This window comes from Temnothorax nylanderi, unplaced genomic scaffold (genome assembly GCF_030848795.1).
Source record: "Temnothorax nylanderi isolate EJ_2023f unplaced genomic scaffold, tnyl_v1.0 TNYL_tig0201_pilon, whole genome shotgun sequence".
Classification (NCBI taxonomy): Eukaryota; Metazoa; Arthropoda; class Insecta; order Hymenoptera; family Formicidae; genus Temnothorax; species Temnothorax nylanderi.
In genome coordinates this window covers 189,407-215,678 of record NW_027249263.1, presented here as the reverse complement: position 1 = coordinate 215,678, position 26,272 = coordinate 189,407, and the positions used below count along the sequence as shown (strand labels likewise).

General features: G+C 44.0%; 2 protein-coding genes across 2 annotated transcripts; both read left to right on the top strand.

Annotated features, from left to right (window-relative positions):
- The first annotated feature begins 1,907 nt into the window (after positions 1-1,907).
- LOC139778896 (uncharacterized) lies at positions 1,908-4,076 on the top strand. Its single transcript, XM_071717037.1, has one exon. It carries the CDS (start codon positions 1,908-1,910, stop codon positions 4,074-4,076), a length of 2,169 nt encoding a protein of 722 aa, XP_071573138.1.
- A 31-nt stretch (positions 4,077-4,107) lies between these two features.
- LOC139778895 (uncharacterized) lies at positions 4,108-7,137 on the top strand. The gene has a single exon (XM_071717036.1). It carries the CDS (start codon positions 4,108-4,110, stop codon positions 7,135-7,137), a length of 3,030 nt encoding a protein of 1,009 aa, XP_071573137.1.
- The last annotated feature ends 19,135 nt before the right edge of the window (positions 7,138-26,272 follow it).

The window sequence follows — 26,272 nt, the reverse complement described above, 5'->3', positions numbered from 1 at the left end:
TTAAAAACTGAAATAACTGAAGATGGACTAAAACAGTGTGAATACGATTTATTGAAGTTTGTCGGTTATTTCGAAGTGTACTATGGACGAGAAAAAATGACTTTTAATGTGCACACTTTATTGCATATAGTGAAGTCGGTAAAAAAAACGGGTCCTTTGTGGTCGACTTCTACATTTCCTTTCGAGAGTAATATATATAAATTAAAACAATGTATGAATGGTCCAAACGGAATTGACCAGCAAATGTCAAAAAAGTCCTTGGAGATATTGCACTTTCTAACGGATAATGTAGATTACTGTGATGATTCTGCCGTGTCTGACTACTGCAGAAATTTATTTCAATATAAACATTTATCAAAATTCGATACATCTGATGACAACAATGTCATTCTTATTGGCAAATGCTATAGCGTAAAATGCGATGATAAAATGTATAAAGCATATAAAAAATGCATCGTTAGAGGCGTTGTATTTCACAGCCAGAAGTATCGCAAAGCGAAAAGAATGAACGATACAATGATTCAGTTACATTCAGGCGAATATGGTCAAATAATGCACATTATTCTATTAAATAATAAATGCCACATGCAAATATCAAAAATTACAATTAGTTCCAATAAACCGTTTAAAGTGTCGTACATGGATAGGATAGAATCAGAAGATTATGTACACAGCTCAATAGTTCCCATAAGCGATGTCAAAAGCAAGCTTATTCACATAGATGTTGGGTATTGTAGATATTTATGCAAACCTCCGAATACATTTGAAATTCAATAATAAATAAAACTTTGTAATAAATACAATTTTGTTTCTTTATTTATATACACACAGTCAAATATAATTATAACAAAAATTTGAATTAATTGCATTATATCCGATTTCCTTTTCATCTGAAAAATCGGAGAATTTCAAATTCAAACGAATTACTGTTGCTTTATCACAGACTATATAAATTTGATTCTTATTGCATTCAAATCGATTTAGTTTTTATCCCCGAAATTGGTAAATTTCGGATTAAACCGGATTACAAAATCAACTCAATTATTAAAATTGGATATCATTATAACAGATTGAAATTGCATACGCGCAATCGCTGAATTTCAAATTAAAACGGATTAATGTTGTCTTTCCTAGCAAATCGGATTCAGATGGTGTTCGAGATCGCGAATGCTCGAGATCACGAATGCTCTTGAATATTCTTATTCTCATTTAGACGACTGTTTCATGAGTCACAGCGGCAGTGTAACACGATATTTATCCAGCGGACCATCCCTGTTGCTTCGCGCTCACGTCATAAGATTTATTCTCCGTACGAAGCAGAGTCACTCTCGACGATCGATACTCTAATCTCAAAGACAATGGCTATATGCACCTTCGGTATTTCAGTTCGAGAAGCTTCTATTCCATGACATTTTGACCTTAGCTAAGCATTCGTCATCCCTGACGCGTTCTTTGTCTCGCGTGGGTATAAAAACCCGTAGAACTTACGGCGCGTCGCCAGTCATCAACAGTGCGTTAGTAGGTCACGATCTGTCATCGAGCGATATTGTGATGGTCAGTTTCTCATTCACGCGCGGGTTATCCAACACTACAAGCGAGAAAGTGTTAATAAAGAATTCGCGTAAAAACGCCCGCGTTTCCGAGTTCACTTAAATTCAAATACATTCATAAGTTATGTCACTCTTTAATTTCGGCATTATTTTTGGTTGTTAAATAAACTATTGTGTTACTTCAAGCTTCCGGTGTTAGTGGTCTCTCACGCACTATCCCTTCCTCACTCACACGCGCGCGGACATTTCTGGTCCTTCGAGCCGGATATAGATATAGATATATACCGGCAATCTTACATCATCGTTACGAGTGTGAGTGTCAGTGCGTGAACCCCGTGACACCTACGAAGCGTAAAGATGAGCTTCGACGCGGAAGGCGCGCTGAGGAGTCAGTATGACCTCTACGGGCGCATTTCACGAATCATGGAAAACCTGAGAAAATTAGGAGAAGCGAAGATAACGCCTGGAATGGTGGAATCAAGAATCGAACTCCTGGATTCTTACTGGACGAAGTTTCAAACCATTCACGACGCGCTCCTCTCCAGTCTTTGGAGCGCAGTCAAGGAACATGAATATGTTAAATCAGATTTTGTCGGAAAAGCCGAAGAAGCATACATGACGCAACGCTCAATGCTTGTAGATATGAGAAAGGAATCGCGTGGTCAACTCGGACACGCAAGTGCAATACGAGGGCATGAAGGAGAAAGCTCTCCTCGGAAGTCGCTGCCACGAATTCAGCTTCCCACCTTCACAGGCAGGTACGATGAATGGTCCGCGTTCAAAGATCTTTTCGGCTCGATAATTGATAAGGACACCGGGCTGTCCAATGTGGAGAAGCTCCACTATTTAAAATCGTGTGTGAAAGGAGAGGCAGAACAATTGTTGAAAAATCTACCAACAACCGCAGATAACTATAAGAGGGCGGTGATTTTGCTAACCAGACGTTATGACAATAAACGATTATTGGTGAGAGCCTGCTTCTCAGCTTTGACAGCGCTGCCGAAGTTGAAGGACGAGTCGGTTCCGGGATTAAGACGATTGTTTCACACGATGATTCAGACCGTCAGCTCGCTCGAGAGCATCGGGCGTCCTGTCGACAACAGTAGCGATTTATTTGTGCACATCTTAGTAGAATTACTAGATCCCAGCTCCAGGCGCGAGTGGGAGAATAGTATAAGCAACTCTACTGACCCTCCAGCTTATTCCGAGCTGAAGTCGTTCATGGAGTGTCGCTTACGAGCCTTGGAGGTTCTTCATCCGAGCAGTCGTGAATCGAGCACGACCGGCAAGGCGAATGGTGTCAATCCGCAAACGAAGCGGACACACTTCGCGCAGAAATCAACCGCGTCGGGTACAACCGCGCCGGGTACGACCGCGGGGTCGAACGGGGGCAACCCGCAAGCGAGGCGGGCCCAGCCAGCACGGAGGCAATCCGGAAGCGGAAGGTGCTCCTTGTGCGAGAAGGAGCATTACATCACGGGCTGCGGCATGTTCCAGGAGAAGTCACCTACGCAGAAGAAGGAGTTTGTAGAAAGTAAAGGACTTTGCTACAACTGCCTCGGGGAGCACTTCGCTTCTTCATGCCCGTCAAAGAAGACGTGTGGAGTGTGCGATGAGCGGCATCACACTACAATCCACGACGTTTGTCAGCGCAGGAACGATGCCACAGGGGCATCTACCTCCTCGCTACATGCGAGCAAGCTCGGTGGAGATCGAGCGGTCATTCTCCTCGCGACGGCTCGCGTTTCCATAATGGACAGGTATGGAAATCAAGTTTCTGCACGTGCTCTGATTGACTCAGGTTCCGAGGTCTCACTGGCCGCTGAGTCGCTCGTGCAGCGTCTACATCTTCCTCGCTCTCCCGCTTCTATCGTCATCTTTGGAGTGGGTGGCAGCAAGACAGGGTCATCAAAGGGCAAGGTCGATCTCAAGGTTACATCGCAGGCAACCGAGGCGGCGATTCGGGTAACCGCATTGGTGTTACCTCGCATAACAATTTATGGAGAACGCATCAATTGGGGGAAGGCGGCATGGCCTCACCTCGATGATCTGCAGCTGGCAGATTCTGACTTCCGGGCCAGGGATCCTGTGGAGATTCTATTGGGCGCGGACGTCTACGCAGCAATTCTGGAGGACGGAGTGCGGAAAGGGGAGCCGTACACACCCGTGGCGCAGCGGACCGCTCTAGGATGGATCCTCTCGGGTGCCGTCAAGGATACTGGGCCGCGAGGTCCAGCCATTTCTCACCACTGCTCAATCGGTGAGGATTTAAGCGCTCTCGTGAGACAGTTCTGGGAACAAGAGAAACCGACGCGAGCTCCATTACCTCTCACGGAGACCAAACAACAATGTGACGACCTTTTCAAGAAGACACACAGCCGGACAGAAGATGGGCGATATATGGTGCGCCTGCCAGTCGCACCAACTCTACCTCGTCTCGACGAGACGAAGCAAATAGCGGAGAGAACACTCAAAGGCATGGAGCGGAAATTTGAGTCTGACGGAAGGCTCTATGTATTATGCTAATTTTCTAAAAGATTATGAAGTGTTGCAGCATATGACCCCCGTGCCGCAAAGCTGCAAGCCGAAACAGACACGTACCTGTTACCTGCCACACCATGGAGTCCTGAAGGCTGCCGGAGACGAGGTCAAGATACGAGTCGTCTTCAATGGATCGGCGCAGCTTACCTCAGGCGACTCCCTGAACCGGCACCTATACGCGGGGCCCAATCTATTGCCGACTCTGGGCACCATTCTGACGCGATGGCGACAGCATCAGTTTGTCATGGTGACGGATATCGCCAAGATGTATCGACAAATCTTGGTACATCCCGACGATCGGGATCTTCAGCGGATTCTTTGGAGGAAAGACCGCGCCGAGGCGGTTCAGGAATATCGCCTCAACACCGTGACGTACGGCCTCTCATGTGCACCGTACCTTGCAATCCGGACGCTTCATCAGCTTGCAGCGGACGAGGGACACCGCTTTCCTTTCGGGGCGGCTGTTTTGGAACATGACACATACGTCGATGACATCTTCGCCGGAGATGATTCCAAGGAAGGCGCACGGGGTTTAAGAAATCAGCTGATCGAGATCTGCACGGCGGGCGGCTTTCCACTGAGCAAATGGGCCGCCAATGACGAGGAACTGTTACATGACATTCTGGAGGAGCGCCGACAATCTCGCAGCCTGCGGGAGTGGGAATCCGATGTCGGCCACTCCACCTTAGGCATCCAATGGCGCCCTTGCCTCGATGCCTTTGCATTCAAGGTACGTCCTTGCGGAGAAGGAAACATTACTAAACGAATTGTGCTTTCAGAGACAGCGCGTCTCTTCGATCCGCTAGGATGGCTTGCACCAGTGGTGGTACGAGCCAAGATCTTGATACAATCGTTGTGGCTACAACGAATTGAATGGGACCAGCCTTTGTGCCCTGAGGATCACCGAGCGTGGCAATTGTTCCGCAGGGAGCTTCCTCTACTCGAGAAATTGCGGGTGCCGTGCTGGCTCAACACCGGTGGAGAGAATCTCAGGATAGAGATTCACGGTTTTGCAGACGCATCAGAACGGGCAATTGCAGCAGTGGCCTATCTCAAGGTCACTAACGACTGCGAGAGTAAGATTTCTCTGCTACAAGCGAAGACGCGGGTGGCCCCGCTTCGCCAAGTATCGCTCCCGCGCCTGGAACTATGCGCTGCCGCATTGTTGGTTAAGATCATCGAGGATGTGGAGATAACATTGGACCTATCAGGCGCAGAAAAACATCTCTGGTCTGACTTTAAGGTGGCTCTAGCTTGGATACAGGGCCACCCGTCAAAATGGAAAACGTACGTGGCAAACCGAGTTGCTGAAATTCAGCAAGCTCTTCCGGACGCAATTTGGCATCACATTCCGAGCGAGGAGAATCCAGCCGACTGTGCATCACGAAAACTCTCGCCCAGCGAGTTACTTCAGCATCATCTGTGGTGGCAAGGACCGATTTGGCTTCAATCTAGAGACAAACTCTACAGCCAGATCTTACCAGAGGAAATCGGGGACTTGCCTGAGCAGCGGACGCACGTGCACCTTGCATCAAAGGACCCGGAGGAAGATCCGAATCTTCTCCGATTCTCTGGATTCCAGCGCTTGCTGCGCGTTACAGCATGGGGCCTACGATGGCTTAATGTTTTGCAATCTCGTCATAAACAGTTTGTTACAGGAACATTGACGCCTCAGGAACTCGAGGATGCAGAGCAGAGGTGGATCCGAGTCGTACAGGAGGCCTGGTTTGCAGATGAGCTGCAAGCGCTGGCACGCGGTCAGGCGTTGTCGAGGCGGAGCAGCATCTTGAAGATGCACCCGATCATAAACGAGAAGGGCATACTTCGTGTCGGCGGGCGGCTGAAGCACGCCATTCTGAGCAGAGACGAGAGGCACCCAGTGCTTCTACCACGACACTCTCATCTGACGAACCTCATCGTGGACGCCTACCACCGGCGAGCTCTACACGGTGGCGTACAGCTTACGCTCGGTCTATTAAGACAACGCTTCTGGATTCCAGGCGGACGGATGAAAGTGAGGCAGCACATCCACCGTTGTGTGCGGTGTGTGCGATGGCGGGCGGCTTCCCCACACCCACTGATGAGGGACCTTCCGCGTCCGCGGGTACGGGCTTCACGACCATTCACTCATACGGGAGTGGATTATGCAGGACCGATCTTGTTAAGGACAACTAAAGGACGGGGTCAGAAAGCACACAAGGGATTCCTGGTCATCTTCGTGTGTCTCAGCACACGAGCGGTGCACCTGGAAGTGGCATCAGATTACACCGCAGAAGCATTCATAGCAGCCTACAAGCGCTTCGTATCCAGGCGAGGTCTATGTACGGCGCTGTACAGCGACCAGGGGACCAATTTCATCGGAGCGGACGCTCAACTACGAGCTCTATTTCTTGACGCCATCAGGGATCACAGCATTGCAAACACCCTTGCAAATGACGGCGTACAATGGCGATTCAACCCACCTTCGGCACCGCACTTCGGAGGCATATGGGAGGCAGCGGTAAAGTCAACAAAACATCATCTGCGAAGAGTGATAGGAGACGCCACCCTGACCTACGAGGAGCTCTCCACCTTCCTGGCACAAGTGGAGGCGTGTCTCAATTCGAGACCTTTATCACCTCTCTCTGACGATTCAGAGGATCTAGCAGCCCTTACACCGGGACATTTTTTGATAGGCGCAGCCATCAGCGCTGTCCCTGAGCCGTCACTAGCAGAGGAGCCAACCGGCTGTCTATCTAGATGGCAACTTCTTCAACAGCTGAGGGACCATTTCTGGAAAAGATGGTCTTCCGAATACCTCCAAGTTCTCAATTCAAGGCAGAAATGGTGGACCAAGGACGACAACCCACAAGTTGGTGATCTGTGCTTGGTGCGGGGCGAGCAGACTGCACCTACCAAGTGGCCCTTGGCACGGGTGACTGCCATCCACCCCGGAGAGGATGAGCAAGTCCGAGTGGTCACGATACGGACCACAGCTACCACTTTGAAGCGGCCCACGACGAAGATTATTCTATTGCCACGGGTCGGTGACCCGGAAGATATCTAAGACCTTGAGCGAGAGTGCTGCTTGTAGTAACTTACGTAGAGTTGGTTCACAGATTGTATTAGTCTCGCTATTAAATTATATTTCGTCAGATAACCTGACGAGGCGGGCGGAATGTTCGAGATCGCGAATGCTCGAGATCACGAATGCTCTTGAATATTCTTATTCTCATTTAGACGACTGTGTCATGAGTCACAGCGGCAGTGTAACACGATATTTATCCAGCGGACCACCCCTGTTGCTTCGCGCTCACGTCATAAGATTTATTCTCCGTACGAAGCCGAGTCACTCTCGACGATCGATACTCTAATCTCAAAGACAATGGCTATATGCACCTTCGGTATTTCAGTTCGAGAAGCTTCTATTCCATGACATTTTGACCTTAGCTAAGCATTCGTCATCCCTGACGCGTTCTTTGTCTCGCGTGGGTATAAAAACCTGTAGAACTTACGGCGCGTCGCCAGTCATCAACAGTGCGTTAGTAGGTCACGATCTGTCATCGAGCGATATTGTGATGGTCAGTTTCTCATTCACGCGCGGGTTATCCAACACTACAAGCGAGGAAGTGTTGATAGAGAATTCGCGTAAAAACGCCCGCGTTTCCGAGTTCACTTAAATTCAAATACATTTATAAGTTATGTCACTCTTTAATCTCGGCATTATTTTTGGTTGTTAAATAAACTATTGTGTTACTTCAAGCTTTCGGTGTTAGTGGTCTCTCACGCACTATCCCTTCCTCACTCACACGCGCGCGAACAGATGGATTACAACCGATTTTATTGAATCGGTGTTTTTGTAATTGAAACGGACTCATCTCTTAAAAAGAAATATACAAATTAGGCGGATTATTTTGGATTATATATCCATCCGATTATTAGTGTTTATTTTGGATTAACAACAATATGGGTTAGAATGTAATGATTTCGGATTGGAAATAATCTGCAAAAGCGATATCAAAACCGATTCTGATTAGTTTGGAATTAAAATCGATTACTTTTTAATCCGGGCGCGGATTGAACCGATCAAAACCGATTAAAACCGATTAAAACGGATTATGTTTTAATCGGTTTTAATCGAACATTTTCGGCAGGGCACTGATGTACCGCGATAAGATACAGATTGCTCCATCGTTTCGTCATGATCGTACCAACGTTTGTCGATCTGCACGGCTTCACCGTCGGGATAAAATTTGTCGTAAAGGAGGTGGCGGTTCTGAGAAACGGGACCGTTTTGGCGCATTACATTTTTACATGTCCCATGCCATGGAGTCTCCTCATGAAATCCGACAAATCATGCGCTTCTTGGTTGATTGCAAATCACCATGGACTACGATGGGAGGATGGAAACGTGCCATACAGCATGGCGAAACATCTAATTACATCGGCCGTGCTCGGAAAGGGCGACGAGACGTCGACTCTTGTGTACGTCAAGGGATGCCAGAAACGAGAATGGCTGGTGGATCTACTTGAGAATAAAACTAGAAAAAATCTAAACATTGAGACTTTGGATGCCGATTACGAAGATATCGAATCTTTAAATAATCTAGATGTTACTAATACTATAAGATGTGAAAAACATGTTAAGAATTGCGCATTACAAAATGTATTAAAAATATGTAACTGGTGGTCGCGACACCAGAAATAATTATGATTTTTTAAAATAAACTATATATGTATATATAAATGTTTTATTTCCTTTTCCCACATAGTTTGTAGTATAATATAGATGTTTTAGCTGTTCAAAAGCTGTTTTTAGTTGTTTGATAGTTGTTTGATAGCTGTTTTTAAAGCTGTTTTAGTTGTTTTGAAAGACGTTTTAGACGTTTTAGTTGTTTTGAAAGACGTTTTAGACGTTTTAGTTGTTTTGATAGCTGTTTTTAGTTGTTTGATAGCTGTTTGATAGTTGTTTTTAGTTGTTTTTAAAGATGTTTTAGTTGTTTGATAGCTGTTTTTAGTTGTTTGATAGATGTTTAATAGCTGTTTTAAAGATGTTTTTAGTTGTTTGATTGTTGTTTTTAAGATGCTTGATAGCAGTTATACTGATCAAACCACCGAAAGTCAATGGCGCGATATCGTTTTCAAGAACATACGTGTCTTGCGATGATTTCATCGCACACGTGCAAAACTGCATATTGTAGATTTTTCGGAAGGCGTAAATGTACGGATGCTGAGATCATGGTGAAATTAGATATGATAAACAAACGATGTGACAATAGTGAGATATAGAAGGATGAATTTGATGGTACGCTCAGTAGTCGAGGGCTGGAAGTAAGAGTCGGTTGGCGTGCTTGATCGTGTTCGGACGTGTTTGTCTTGACAAAAAATTTTTTTAAGTGTTGCGACTGTTACTGTTTGCACTGTGATTTTAACAGTAGTACCGTGTATTGGCGCCTTTTGAGGCCTACAACGTTCTGTAAAATGGATTTCGAAGAATTGTTTGAAGGAGATGAAATGGAAGTTTAAGTAAATGATGAAGAAATGGAAGTGAATGAAGAGGAAGAAATGGAAGTTGATGATGATGCAATTCTGTCAGACGATTCGTGTTATGATAGTGAAATGTCTGAGGATGTTCCGGAAGAAATTTTCAGGGTTTTGAACCAAGCAGAAGTGAATACATTGAATCCTTTAAAAAAGATGTGTTGCACATACTTTTATTTCACTCCAGGACATGTGAAGTTTTGTGCATCATACATTGTGAGAATAAGCGGTTTGTTCTCAATGCTATATGCTTATCGTAAACACGACACCAGGCCTTATATACTCATGGACGGTCTCTTCTGTTCGTCGTGTGGAGACCCATTATCTCTCATTTCACCATGTAATCTGTGTCCTATGTGTGTTTTTGTGTAAATTTTAACTGTTTTAAGATAGCCTGCAGTATTTTTAACTATTTTAAGTGTATTCATAGTCGGATCTTATTTCAAGACTCATAGTCGGATCTTATTTCAAGCCCGTCTTAAGTTATGTCTGCTAACAATAAGTGTAACATATATAGACAATACGAAACGTCTTCAGCAATCAATATTGTGTCACACAGTGCGGGAGGTGACTGACTCAAAAGCCAGGGGTTTCTGGTTCAAATCCAGCGGTGGTAAGCAAATTTTCTAAGTACAATATATAAACGCGAATGCAGTCACCCCTCCCCGCGGCGCGGCGAAAACGCGAACGCGGTCACCCCTCCCCGCGGCGCGGCAAAAACGCGAACGCGGGTCCCCTCACCCCGCGGACCCCTCCCCCGCGGCGCTCGAAAACGCGGTACCCCCCTCCCCCTTCCCGCCCGCGGCGCGGCAAAAAAACGCGAACGCAGTACCACCCTCCTCTTTCCCGCCCGCGGCGCGGCAAAAACGCGAACGCGGTACCCCCTTCCCCCTCCCCGCCCGCGGCGCGGCAAAAACGCGAACGCGGTACCCCCTCCCCCGCGGTACCCCCCGCGGTATACAACCCCGCCCCTCACCCCCTCCCCTCATTGCCCCATGGTTGGGACGCCCATAGCTTACCTACTTAATATAAATCTTATAAAAATCATAAACAAATGTGTTTTCAAAAAAATAAATACAATTTTTTATCAATGTCAGTTACCTTACCTGTTGAATTATATCCTTTATTCAAGAACATAATTTATTGGGAAATTGAAATTACAAAATTGGAATTAAAACTCAACATTACTTAACAGCTGATATTTTTGAACATTTATTGCACATTTATAGCGTCATCCATTACATATTAAAAAAAAATATTGTCCACTCTTTTTAACGTAAAATAAAACACTTACCAATGACGTATATGCATAGACCAAGCATTTCATTCGTAGAGTAAAGTTGGAAGTTGAACTATCTCGCTCTATCTTAAACTGCCAACATCTGCAGGCATCCCTGCTAAAGCAGAAGTATAAAAATGCTTGGTTTATGTATATACGTCATTGATACTTACATATTAAACTTAAAATAATATTTAACTTAAAAATCTTGAACTTTAAAATATATTATATGGAGACTTGAAAAACAACACATAACGTGAACACATTGAATTGTAATATGTTATTTGTCCTTAAAAGAACTCTTATATATGCCATTTAAATAAATGAATGTCACTGTAGATATCCAACAGTGATAACATAAAAATCTGTGGCACTGGCATAAAATATGAGCAGCGTTACATGCAAAGTGTAACAATAACTCTCTGTGAAGTTTAAGTGATAATAACGCGTTAAAATATTTATGTGCTATGTAAGATACTGTTGTAAAAAAAACACTGTTGTTAAATACATTTTTTTAAATCGTGTAAATCTCTTTCAAGGTATTCAGTCTCTCTCTCAAAACGACTCGGAATTTATTGAGAAATAAAAAACTTTGCTCAAAGTATTTTGTGTCGATGCAACTTTTAGAAAAGTTACATAAGTTATACGAATATAATTAATTCAATAGTAATACGGTATTTTCAATTACTCGAAGTGCTAACAATGTGATTAAAACATTAGAAAGAGTTAAATTGGTAGAGAAAAGTAGTGTTCAATTATATTTTTATATGTGCTATATATATATATATATATCCTCTGAATACTTATATTGCTTAACGTATCTATATTGAATAAAATTATTTTATATCATCAATTTCAGATATTAATGGTCGTTTGCCTTTTCGATATATATATCACTAATGCGCAGTACGTCTATCATGAATGGTAATTTAGAATCTGCAGGAATAAATTGTAGTGCAACTTTGAATGTGTCCATGTCAGTTCCTTTCTCTTTGTCTTGACATAGCTCTGACATACAATCATTGGCTATGTTCTTAAAGGTGTTAATACTATTTGTTATTGAGTCCAATGACTCATTCTTTTTCTTTTTTCGCATGATATCGCTAGGAGGTATCTTGTTCTCACGTTTAATGTCACCTTTTTTCTTATACATGACAGTGAACTAGAATCATGTCTGTAACGATGGCGCCAGTGTACCAAGTAGCATGTGTACGCCATCGTGTGCACCCATCTAGCTACGCGATATACTTCTATGTACGCAGGCCACATATAATAAACGTGCATATTGTCATTACCACTAGCAGTTGTGTATTCACTAATACCTTACATGGTGTCAGAATTAAATACTGAAAATCGGGAAAGCGTTAATAAATTGTAGCCGAAATGGAATCGAACAATACCATTAAACCGCCCGAAGCATTAGTAATAAAGACGGATGGTATGGCTGAACCATGGAGGTTATGGATCCAACGCTACGAATGGTATTCAGTGGCTGTACAAATGGAGAAAAAGCCTGCAAATGTTCAAGCCGCCTCGTTGATGGCTGCGATGGGAGCAGACGCCGCTGTTATTTTTAACAGTTTTAACTTGACGATTGCTGAGAGCATAGATGTGGCGATAATAAAAGCAAAATTTGCAGCTCATTTTGCACCGACACCGTCACAACCATATATACGTCTTCAATTCAACAATCTACGACAAACAGAAAGCGATTTATTTGACACGTTTTTAACGAAGGCCCGTACACAAATTAAGGACTGTGGCTATAATCAGCTGACAGATGAACTATTGCGGGATAAAATAATCTTCGGCGTACATAATAAGGTACTACAGCAACGGTTGTTAGAAGACGATAAATTGACATTAGAGCGTGCTATCAACGTGTGCAGAGCGTGGGAACGGGCGTCAAAGCAAGTCGAACAAGCTACAGCGATGACAAGTCAAGGGAACGAGTCGGTAAATGCAGTAAAAGTGAGCCGAGAAAAAGAACGACAACAAGGAGGACTACGAAAATGTAAACGTTGCGGACGACAACATGGAAAAAAGGATTGTCCAGCATATGATAAGACATGTCACAAGTGTAAGAAAATAGGACATTTCGCAAATTTATGCCGTTTAAAAGATGGAAAGAAGATCAACGAGGTCCAGACGACAGCAGAAGCACAGGTCAAGGCGGAAGACGAGGTATTATACGTGAATGCATTCAAGACGAACGACAATGGAAGAAAGGAAGGCAACAGCGAATGGCACGAGACATTGAAGACAATCGCAGGTCATAAAGTGACAGCAAAACTAGACACGGGTGCGGAATGCAATGTCATGTCACATAAGCAGTCAAAACAAGTAGGCGCTACATTGACTCCGTCAGGTACGAAAAGTCTCATTACATTTAACAAGACAAAGATGGATGTAATAGGAGAAGCTAATATTAAGTTTCACGTACGAGACAGGTTGGTCATAGTTAATTTTAAAATAGTAGAAGAAGACGTGCAAGCCATATTAGGTCGGAAAGCATGCACCAGCCTCAATTTTATAAAACGCATTCATGCTGTAACGGGCTCGGTAGAGAAGCCTATTGAAGAAATAAAGAAGGAACTATTCATTGGGTTAGGCTGCGTAAAAGGATACGAATATGATATGGAACTGGAGGAAGGAGCGCAACTAAAAATTCACCCACCTCGCAGAATACCATTTTCGTTGAAGGAAGAAGTCAAGAAACAACTCGACAAGATGGTGCAGCTGGGCGTGATCAAACCAGTGTCTGAGCCGACCCCAGCAGTGAGCCCGCTGGTAATAGTGAAGAGCAAAGGGAAGATACGTCCATGTATTGATCCGTCAGATCTGAACAAGGTAATCAAGAGGCGACATTTTCCACTTAAAACGCTAGAAGATATCTCCACCAAATTGGCTGGCGCGAAATATTTCACGAAACTTGATTGCGCTCGAGGATTTTGGCAAATCAAGGTAACGGAAAGGACCTCTAAATACTTGACGGTGAATACACCATGGGGCCGATATAGATTTCTACGAATTCCCTTTGGCATTAAGTCAGCTCCCGAGATTTTTCAAGAAATGATGACGAAAATCTTGGAAGGGATTGACGGTGTGGAAGTATCAATGGATGATGTCATTGTCTACGCATCGACACTAGAACAGCTGCGAGGAGTGACAAATCAAGTTCTTCGAAGATTATATGAAGCTGGTCCACGCTTGAACAAGGATAAGTGTCTATTCGAGAAAACGTCAGTACCGTTTTTGGGTCACACAATGACCGCAGAAGATTTGAAACCGGATCCGGAAAAGCTCAAGGCCATTGAGATGCTAAGAAGACCGGAAGATATTCAAGGAGTACGCCGTATTATAGGTACCCTGGTACCGTTACTTATCTGTCTAAGTTTGTACCAAACTTGTCTGGAATCACCGAGCCGTTAAGACAATTATTAACAAAGGACACAACATGGCATTGGGACGCAGATCAAGAAGAAGCTTTTAACAAAATCAAAGAGGTATTAAAAACTCCTCCAGTACTCGCATATTATAATCCGTTGAAACCTGTCACATTAATTGTAGACGCCAGTTCCACAGCAGTGGGTGCTGTGTTATTACAAGATAATCAGCCAGTCGCGTACGCAACAAAAGCCTTAACAGAAACGCAACAGCGATACCCACAATTGGAGAAAGAGGCTTTTGCAATTCGGTTTGGATGTTTTAGGTTCTGTTACGTCCTGCGAACTCCACGACTTCCCTTTTTCGGTTAAATTCCTCTGCGCTCCGGATAGCCGTTAAGATTAGGATAAGGTAAACTAAGCACGGACGGTTGTCGATCGACGAGTGAGCCTTGATCCTTGCACATTCCTTTTCCTTTTTTTATAGGTAAAGTATATGTTTACCTAGGCGCTTAAACGCAACCTTCCAGATGACGAATTAGTGACGGACGGGGCATACGTGACAGGATTTTCATCGGCTTTGTCAGGCCTAAAACTGAAAGAATGTAAACCTGGCGACTCGACGCGCCAAATGGGCCTTAATGGGTTGATGAAGATCTTTATTGCATCAAGCGAGCTTTCAAAATGCACGTACGATGTTTCCGACAAGCGGAAACAAAGCCTGAGACGTGTCCGTAAATACACGTGGCGGAGTTTTTGCTTGCATTTAAGATTGAGAGGTGTGCATCGTCCGTCAACACAAAAACAGGGCCGCGAGATAAAAAAGAAACCCTAATAAAGGAGAAACCAGCGATAACCGAAAAACAAGTGAGTCACTGGAGGAAGCGATGGGTTGCACCCCCAATAAGACAGTGGGGGCCTTACGAGGGGACTCACCAATGAACATCCGGAAAAATCGACAACCGTCTCTAAGCTTCTAGGATAGGCAAAGACTTAAGAATCTAGCTCTTGGGTGAGAAACATCTCGCCCAATAAGAAATCCTTCAGACAAAAATTAGAAACATCCCGCCAACCAGAAGTTCCCAAAATGAAAACCTGACACATCCCACACGCAATTCACCCTTCCCATCCTTAGAACTTTCCTATATAAATCTCGACATCGCAGCACTTGCCCTCTTGACCAGCTCCTCTTCAGCCAGATCATCTCGTCGCCTCGCCTCCTTTCAATTTACTGCGCCAGATTCAAATCTCATCTCGAGTTTAAGTTAAATTCTGTGCGCGAACTTAAACCCATCGAGTGCCAACGAGAGCCTATCCACAGGACCCAAGGAGAGCCAGATATTTCAAAAAGAACCAGCTATTCGATCAGCGACAAGTAGTAAGTTCTACACACACCATATATATATATATATATATATATGCTCCCCTTCTTCTTCATATATCCACGCGTTAGGGAAGTCTCCCAGTATAACCCTTCCATCCCTCTTGCTACCCCTGTTCCGAATTAGCCGATTTATCGGTCGATTCCGAACAATCTCTATTGCTTTGAGTTAGCTGGCTCGGTGGACTCGGGGTATATTGCTTTGAGTTAGCTGGCTCGGCGGATCCGAGGTATGTTGCTCTGAGTTAACTGACTCGTCGGTGGACTCGGGGTACACTGCTTTGGGTTAGCTGGGTAGGCGGACTCGGGGTATATTGCTTTGAGTTAGCTGACTCGTTGGTAGACTCGAACTACTCTTTAGATTTATTCTCCAAAGCATGAGGAGACTTCCCCGCACGTGACGGACTTAAATTTTAACAATCCGCTAATTCGTAGTGGATTCGGCCGGTCCCACCAATAAGAAGTCGCGAAACGCCGCGAAACACGAGAGACGTCGCCACAAGCGGGCACGCAGGGAACCGGAAGAACCTTGTTCCACACAGCCCGGTGCTTCGCGTCTCGCCACTCCACCGCCCCTACCAGCCTTCTCAGAGAAACCCTGTTCTTCACAACAGTGTCGCCCCGTCATACAATCTCGCCCCATTATCCTCCCATCTCGGTTTTCCCCCGCACCTTATCGTCCGGTTTGTCGGGTGGCCCCATTTCGCGTGGTCCCCGTCAACCGCGATCCGGTCGCCCTCCTCGAACCTCCCGACTCCCCCTCCTCTTCCCGAACTCCGTCTCCGGCCCCGTCAACCGCCTCGACAGTTATAAATCTCGAGGAAGTAGACCAACCCGAAATGATAACCTTGGAATAGCAATTATAAAATACACTTTATTTATTTTAATTCTCATATGTTTCGCCTCAATAGAGAATTTCATTAAATGTAACCACGCAAATCGTCCAGAATCCGCATAATGTACTACAACCGTTTACACAACTCTCTTTTGTTTTATTGTATACACATACACATTTTACATTAACGCCTATATAGTCTATAGTTAATTATTATTTTTTTTATATACTAAATAACATCTTACCTATGTCAAATAAAATTAAGTATTTATGTTAGAAGCATCTCCATTCATTCTAAATTAAGACCTCCCCTACTCATCTTCCCTCTCGGAATTGCACGAGGTCCGATCCCGAGTTAAAGGGATTAAATTCCTTGACTCGAAAGAGGACCGACGATCGCACCGCTCACGGAAGGCGTCTTAGCGTCCCTACAGACGTTGACCCTTCCTGAGTCATAAAAGTGCGTTCGGGCTCGCGCCACGCGCCGTAGAGCGCGTACCTGCGAGCAGTATTCTTAAGCTTCGAGTTGCGTCCTTCCTTACCCCGACCCCTCTGGTTAGCCTTTCCTTCGCTTCCCAGATTTTCTTATCCTAATCCCGGGGTTGGACGTAACAGTTCCATGATTTTATCTATGGTAAAGCTTTAACGATACTTACCGATCACAAACCGCTAGAATCTATTAGCAAGAAGGTTTTGGCCAACCAACCACCACGACTCCAGAGGATTTTTTTTGACATCCTTCAGTATACTCCAACAGTCAAATACGTACCGGGCAAAGACATACCCCTGGCAGACACGTTAAGTAGAGACTGTAGAAGACATCAAGTAGAAGAGGAAACCGAAGCAGAAATTGAAGTATGTGTCGTTATTCCTTATTCACAAACAGCCCTGGAGCAATTAAGACGGGAAACTAATGCGGATCCTTTAATGGCATCGCTCAAAAGGACGCTTATGACAGGATGGCCAGACAATGAAAAGGATTTAGATTACCCCTTACGACAATTCTGGAATTATCGAGACGAAATTACGGTGATAGATGACATCGTTTTCAAGAACTGCAGACCAATGATTCCTACGTCGTTACACGCCAAGTATTTGCAGTTGGCACATAAGGGTCACATAGGAATACAATCAATGTTACATCGAGCACGTGAAGTCATGTTTTGGCCAAAAATGAACAATGATATAAAGGACGGTGTGAATAGATGTGCTGTCTGTCAAAAGACACAACGAATTCCGGATAAAGAACCACTGATCTTAAAGGAAGTACCAAAACTACCTTGGGAAATTGTAGCAGCTGATTTCGCAAGTATAAAGGGTAAACAATACCTTGTTATTGTGGATAGTTATTCAGGCTTCTACGACTTCACATTAGTATACCCAACAGATACATGTCAGACAGTGACAGCATTCAAACGCTGGTTTTCTGTACACGGTGTACCACGCATTCTAGAAACAGACAATGGGCCACAGTTTGCATCAGCGGAGTTCAATGAATTTACCAAGAGCTGGAACATCGAACATCGTACATCGAGTCCCAGGTTCCCGAGATCAAACGGCCTAGCAGAGAGAGCTGTGCAAGCTGTTAAACATCTGTTCCGCAAGTGCGCCATTGATAAGAGTGACATTTACGAGGCACTACTAAATATACGTAACGTACCGCGGAACAATGTCTTGGGCTCGCCGCACAGTGGGAAATTCTGTGCTGTTTTTGGACAAAATTCTTGTGACAGCACAATTTTTAAGATATCCCGTTGATTTTTTTTTTAAATGCTCAGGAAGACTTGTGCATTAATGCAGTACTGCGGAAATATATTTGTCGCACAACGAAAATTGTTAAACATAGAGTGCAATCCAGTAAATATGAAATTCATATGCAAAAAACGGTAATCCCTTCATAGACACAAGCTTCTAGGGTATAGTTTAACCGAGATGGATATCATTTTAATTATGTTTCAAGTCGTTGACAACAAATTCAAGCTTTAAATTTCAAAATTAATTTGTTTAAACAAATTATCTCAAAGTAAGATGTTTTATAAATTTTTATTTCAAAATCTGTGGATAGAATTACATAGAAAAAACATAGTAGGCCTTCAAAGTAATATCTTTTAGATCCAAATTGTTAATAATAATTTACAATTATTTTTTTAACTTAAAGTATAATATCTCCTATATCTTTATTTAAAGGAATTAACGGAAGATTATCAAGCGAAATGAATATAATTTTCATGATTTTTGATAGCTGATTACGAATTTAACCTCAGAATTGCAAAATTAATTTGTTTAAACAAATTTATTTAAACAAATTATCTGAAAATAATATTTTTTATGAATATTCATTTCAAAATCATTCTGCAGATGAAATTACATAGAAAAAATAGAAAAAGCCTTCGAAGTAACACCTTGTAGATCTAAATTGTTAATAATAAAGGTTGATTATATTTTTATAATATTTTTTATTTAGTATTACACAATAAATATATATTTGTATAATTTTCTCTGAATTTTCACTGAGTTTTGTTTAATGATAATAGTAATTTTCTTTTATGATTAACTGTCTTTGGTTATCGTTTTTAATATTAAAAGATGCTTATCTTCGCCACACAACACGTTGCTGAAGAATTGTCGAAAATCTTCTTTACATGGGGAGCCCCGACTATTTTACAGAGCGATAACGGTCGAGAATTCGTGGGTGCAGTAATACACAAACTTGTTTCCATCTGGCCTCACTGCAGGATTGTTCATGGACGTCCGCGACACCCACAGAGCCAAGGTAGTGTCGAAAGGTCAAATGTGGACGTTGAAAACATGTTAAGAGCCTGGATGGTCGATAATGATTCGACAAATTGGAGTCGTGGTTGCTACGAAGTCCAAGTAAGCTCTCACATATACAATTAAATTAATATTGTGTTGTTGAATACATACTTGAAAATTAACATACTGTAAATATTGATTTTAGTGGCAAAAGAATACATCGCGACATAGAGTCATAAACAGGAGCCCGTACGAAGCTCTACTTGGACCGCTAAAAAGAGGTATAAGAAATACGTCTTTGCCTGATGAAATTTTAAATTCGCTTCAGACAGAGGAAGACTTGGAGCAAGCTCTCGAGGAGCAGAATGTACAATTGAACGCGAGGTAATTGACTTAAAATATAATAGAACTAGTTAAATATAATGTAATAGAACTCATGTAGCGATTTGAACTTTAGTGTTGAGCAGTGCGAAGACGTAGGCAAGAGGAAGAGGGTACGAGAGGATGAAGAAGAGGAGGGAGAGGAAACACGGAAGAAGCGACAGATAGAGGTCTCGAGCAGTATACTTTGCACAAAGTGCAAAATAGAAATGCATAGCGACCGCGGACAGGCTACTATCTGTTCTTTGTGCGCTAGGGGCGAACAACTACTTGACACTCGGTCAAATTGTTTTGAGCGTCAAAAGGCAGAAGCCGAAAAAATGGTTACCTTTTCGAGTATCACTTTTCCACCCCTTCAGATCAATGACACCATTACATTATCTGTTTCCGCTGTTGACCGTGGGCCTCTAGATTTTAATAACATATTTGGCGTTGTAACTGATACAAAAAATGACGTATATCAAATTGGAACTAAGGATGGAGTATTGAAAGGGTGGTTTCCGCGTACTGAAATTGCAAAATCGGGCACTAATCTTATTAACATTGCTGACATTCCCAAAAATGTTCTTACTTTGAGGGAAGCTGTTGCGAAGCAGTCGGCAAGTGGTGGACAGGGATATAAAAAATGCTATTGCAAAATTGCTAAAGATCAGTGTCAGACAAATAGATGTGCTTGTTTTAAAGCAAAAATCCTTTGCAATTCTCGTTGCCACAGTAGCTCATCTTGCATTAACAAATAGTAATGTAGTGATAATTGTTTAGTAAATAAATTGACAACGCTGTGACAAGCATTTCTCTAATCGCCTAAATCGCGCCAGGCCGTTAGGCGAAAAGCCGACTTCTCGTCTAACAGGCTGAATTTTTCAGGCCATTAGACTATATCGTCGTCGATTAGCCTATCGGGCGGCATTTAGCTAAACGCCTAGGCTTTTAGCTAAGTGGCTAATTTCGCTATCGGGCTACGACATATATATAACCGAAAATTAAAGAACACTTTTTTGTTACCTGAAGACTCCGCTATTGAATCTTCGTTAATCATATCTCCTGTATCAATGATTGTATCATATTTATCAATTATATGAAGCGCTTCTTCCACCATGTCTTCCACAATTATAGGAGTCATTTGAGAGATATTAGTTGTCATTTCATCATTCTCATTGTTTGTGCCCACTTTCGTGATATATTTTGTTCTCCTTTTCCTCATCACATTCAGATAAACTCTGCATATTAGAAGTTTTTGATGATACAATGTTTGAGCAAGTCCTAAAATAAAAAAATATTTTTCAAAATAACACAAACTTTAAATATAAATGAAATATATACTTTAAAGAAACAGAGAAAGACGAACTTACTTTCTTGGCTCAATATGATCTACTAAAAAGAGCAGATCTGAATAATAATCCCATGTGGGTTTATACTGAGTTGTAGCACCAGCACCAGATTTAGGTTGCATATTGACGCATATTGCATTTTTCTACTTTTTTTACAAAAAATATCTCTCAGTGACTTAAATTTTCTTGCTGCTTCTTCTCCTAAATAAAAAAATATATAGAATAAATTATTGTTAACATTTAGATCAGAGATTAACAACTTAACCTATAATCTCACCAATATTTTTGAAGCTTTACATCTCTGAATAAAATAAATTATTGTAATAAATATTTATTATGAAATCTTATAAATTTACTTACCAAAACAAGGAGGACGAAAAGTTTTTCCCAACTCTGTCCATGTCAAGTTTTTTTATTCTTGGTTTTTGTACACTTTGGCACTTTTTAGCGTACAAACCGGAATTTCTTTCCACTTTATAAATTAACTCCCGCGTTGCCGCGGAATCCCATTTATATGTCATTTGGATATTATCTCTTATTTTACAGAGAGATCACCTTCTCGTCTCTCGTCTCGCCGAAACACTACAATGTGCATGAAAAACTGAGTTGCCGCGTTATAACACGATACGCTGATTGGCTGATCGCTTCGACGCAAGACGCGAAAGTTAAAGTTCGCCCAACTTCTGTGCGTCTTGCGTATTGAAACCTGCGGCCGGAAATACGTCACGCTGCGTCTGTCTTGCGACCTGCGACCGGACTGCGACTCGCGTTCTGCGTCTTATGTAGATAGGCCTTTACGAGGCTTGCGTTTTTCGCGGCGGTTTCCGTGTTCTTCAATTCGGACCGGCACACTTTAGCGATGTGGCCCTTCCGAGAGCACTTGTGGTATAACGCGTCGCGGAATGAGCATTTTGATCGTTGGTGGGCACAACCGTTGCATTTCACGTCTGTTTTCTTATTCGATGACGAGCGGTTTGACTGAGTCTTGCTTTTCTGTTTGGCATGGACGGCGTTGATAGCTGCAGTAGATGAGCTTGCTACCGGGAGCATTTTTAGGCTAGTTGATACGTTCATGTGAGCCTCGAGTTCCGCGACGATGTCCTTGAGTGAAGCGTTTGGATTCTTTTCGTAAAGTTATTTTTTTCAGCTCGTCATTTTCGCTTGAGTAGCAGAAAGATTGTAACAGCAGATTGTAAAGGACTCTGAGATTGTCATCCGTGAGCTTAGCGCGATCAAAGTCTGATGCATGACGGTTTATGCGGTCGATATGTTCTGTGATGGGAACGGACTTAATGCATCGATAGTTTAGGATCTCTATGCGGCGGCGCGTAATCGGCACTTTATCGCGAAAGAGATTTTTCAGCGTCTCGATGACTTCGTTTTGCGGCATCGTCGTCGGGTTTTGAGGCGCGACGTGATTCACTAACCTGTCGAACTCTGTTTGTCCGAGCTTATCCAAGATGAGTCGAGTCTGCATTTCCGGTAGTAGTGACGCTGCCTCTGTGACGACGGTGTATTCGTGGCGTTGCAGCCATTTTGTGAACGACTTCGTTTTATCGCCAAGCCCATATGCGTATTTTTCCACGCGAGCACTGAGCTGATTGTAGAGATCAGAGATGTCGTCGGATTCCTCGATGCCGGATTTTGCCTCTCCGTTTCGTTTCGTAGCTAAATCTGGAGAAAAGAGTTAATGGCCGCCGTGAGGGCCTTGAGTTCTTCCGATGTCGACATTGCGTTGGTTTCTTCTCACCTTTGTTCTGTCCTCTTTTTTTACACAGGTCTAATTAGCCTCCGCAGCGCCAGTTGTTGTGCCTCATATAAGGACGAGAGTGTGCAAATGAGTATAGACGATGAACACAGGAAGTATGCTAAATACGTATATTTATTATAACGAGACGTATCGTACAAGGGCCTGAGACCGACTAACTGTAGTTGTGGTGGCGCGCACGTACTGCCCTTCGGACGTGGCGCACTCTGTCGACACGCTAGCGTAGCTTGTGGTCCACAACAGAGACAAATATATTTTGTTAACTTATTGCACGAATGTGCACCAGTTCAGGAATTTCTTCGAAAAAGAATAGACGTCATAGATGGTATATGCATAAAGCTTCTAGTAGAACATTTTTACGCATGTCTCAAAGACGTCATAAACACGTTCAAAAGACGTAAAAAGTAAGAATTTTAACTCATTTTACTCATGAGAAACGTTTCTAGAAATCGGAAATAACGTTTCGGAAAAAAGCTTATAAAACATTTCTGAAACGTGTATGTGCTACCTGGGAATATACACCTATGCCACAAACTGTGATACACTATTAATGTACATATTACTTACTGATGTGAGTAGGGTAAATATGAGGATTCTACCCCGGGTGCTCTGAGGGGGGTGAGGGGTGGTACCGCGGGGTGAGGGGGGGCCGCGTTCGCGTTTTTGGGCGCCGCGGGGAGAAGGGGGGGTGGAAGTACTGCGTACGATCCGCGAGGAGTGGTCCGCGGGGAGAGAGGGATCCGCTAGGAGGGGTCCGCGGAGAGAGAGGGATCCGTGATGAGGGGTCCGCGGGGAGAGGGGAACCGCGTTCGCGTTTTCGACGCCCCGCGGGGGAGGGGGTCCGCATACAACGGCCGCGTCGGTCCGCATGACGTCACACGGCGCGCTCCCGCTCGCGTTCTCTCTCCCGCCTGCATCTTCTCTCTCCCTCTCACTCACACATTCTCGTTCTCTCTCGCTCGCAATTGCATTCATACCAGATCTTCACATTATTTCTCTCTCTCTCTCTCTCTCTCTCTCTCTCTCTCTCTCTCTCTCTCTCTCTCTCTCTCTCTCTCTCTCTCTCTCTCTCTCTCTCTCTCTCTCTCTCTCTCTCTCTCTCTCTCTCTCTCTCTCTCTCTCTCTCTCTCTCTCTCTCTCTCTCCCTCCTCTCCTCTCTCTCTCCCTCTCTCCTCTCCTCTCTCTCCTCTCCCTCTCCCTCTCCCTCTCCCTCTCCCTCTCCCTCTCCCTCTCCCTCTCCCTCTCCCTCTCCTCTCCCTCCCTCTCCCTCTCCCTCTCCTCTCCCTCTCCTCTCCCTCTCCCTCCCTCTCCCTCTCCCTCTCCCTCTCCCTCTCCCTCTCCTCTCCCTCTCCCCTCCCTCTCCCTCTCCCTCTCCCTCTCCCTCTCCCTCTCCCTCTCCCTCTCCCTCTCCCTCTCCCCTCTCCCTCTCCCTCTCTCTCCTCTCCCTCTCCCTCTCCCTCTCCCTCTCCCTCTCCCTCTCCCTCTCCCTCTCCCTCTCCCTCTCCCTCTCCCTCTCCCTCTCCCTCTCCCTCTCCCTCTCCCTCTCCCTCTCCCTCTCCCTCTCCCTCTCCCTCTCCATCTCCCTCTCCCTCTCCTCTCCTCTCCCTCTCCCTCTCCCTCTCCCTCTCCCTCTCCCTCTCCCTCTCCCTCTCCCTCCCCTCTCCCTCTCCCTCTCCCTCTCCCTCTCCCTCTCCTCTCTCCCTCTCCTCTCCTCTCCATCTCCCTCTCTCCTCTCTCTCTCTCCTCTCCTCTCTCTCTCTCTCTCTCTCTCTCTCTCTCTCTCTCTCGCACCGATGTTCACATTCTCTCAGGCTTACCTTTCCTACTCACCTTCTTACCTGTGTGTCATCCGTGCACGTCTTGTCTCACACTCGCCTATTTCTCTCGAGTGTCCTCTTCGCGTTCGCCTTCTCCATCATTTGCATCTAGTAGAGTATATATGAGGATTCTAACTAGGGAGCTCCGAGGGTGGTGAGGGGGGTACCGCGCGGGAGGTACCGCGGGGAGGGGGGGAACCGCGTTCGCGTTTTCGGGCGCCGCTGGGTGAGGGGGGGGCGCGTTCGCGTTTTCGCGCGCCGCGGGGGAGGGAGAGGGGGGAACCGCGTTCGCGTTTTCGGGCGCCGCGGGGTGAAGGGGGAGGGGGAAACCGCGTTCATGTTTTCGGGCGCGCCGCGGGAGAGGGGTCCGCATACAACGGCCGCGTCGGTCCGCGTGACGTCACACGGCGCGCTCCCGCTCGCGTTCTCTCTCCCGTTCCCCCTCGCGGATGTTCTCTCGCGCTTCCGTCCCCCGTTCGCGTTTTCTCTCCCCCGTTCGCGCAGTCTCTCGCGCTCCCGTCATCCGTTCTCTCTCCCCCGTTTGCGCACGTCTTCTCGTTCGCGTTCTCTCTCTCCCCCGTTCGCGCGGTCTCTCTCGCTCCCGTCACCCGTTATCTCGCCACCGTTCGCGCGCGTCTTCTCGGTCACGTTCTCTCTTTCTTATTCACCCGCCTATTAATTAAACTACATGCCCTTCTCTCTAAAAACTAATTTTTTAAATATATTAAGTATGTATTAAACTATGCCATAAGAATTCTAATACCTCAAAAATCAAAATCTTTTTAAAAAAAAGAAGATTAATAATGCAGCTTATATTTAAGTATCTGAAAATATTCTTTAATCTACATAATTATATATCGCAAATATTTTTATGATTTGTAAATATTCTAAATATATTTTATTATTATATAATTGAACTATGTAAGTGAGAAGAAAGGGGAATAGATATTATAATTATTATTTAATATTTTTTTCTTTTTATTTCAAAATTTTGAAAATTTATAACATAAAATTAAAAAACCATAAGTGCAGTATATCTATAGACAATTGAGCAAGTGGAGGATCTTTACCTAAAACACACAAATGCAATAATATGATTAATATAAAGATTCAATATTTTTTATTGAAAAAGCGATTAGCTTACCAGTATTCTTCTTCCTCCTCAAACTCCTCCCCGAAGAGTCTTTGTAAATAGAAAATATCAAATTGGTTGTGCTCCCACAATATGTCCTGCAGTTCTCGATTTGCCCGCCTCTCCGATTGCATCCACCGCCAATGATCAATGTTAATAAAACCTGGTATATAATAGTCCATACGCGACTGTAAAATCAACATAAAAAATATTAATTTTGTCTTAAAACACGCGCACGCACGCACAAAGGAAAAAAATAATACTCACATAATCTCAGGAGATGCGGATCCGCACCCACCACTCTTCCATCTGCACCTCGATTCTGAGGAATCGCCGCACCCATCGCGGCCACATCCACTAAACAAAAGAAAAACATATTTAAAAAACTCTATATTATATGTCACTACACTTTGTCACACTTCCGTACCATGATGTCCCTTGGGAAAAATACTTCTATGAACTCCATACTTAATCTGTCTACTGATGTCCGTTATACTGACCGCGCTCTAGCCCGAGTTCAATTTATAGGGCATTGAAAAAATGAAGAGAGAGGGTTGTACGTGATTTATCTGTGACATATTATATTATCAAAAACTA

What these genes read in the sequence shown, in the direction of transcription:
- LOC139778896 (XM_071717037.1), top strand. Translation starts at nt 1,908, where the DNA reads ATGAGCTTCGACGCGGAAGGCGCGCTGAGGAGTCAGTATGACCTCTAC.
- LOC139778895 (XM_071717036.1), top strand. Translation starts at nt 4,108, where the DNA reads ATGACCCCCGTGCCGCAAAGCTGCAAGCCGAAACAGACACGTACCTGT.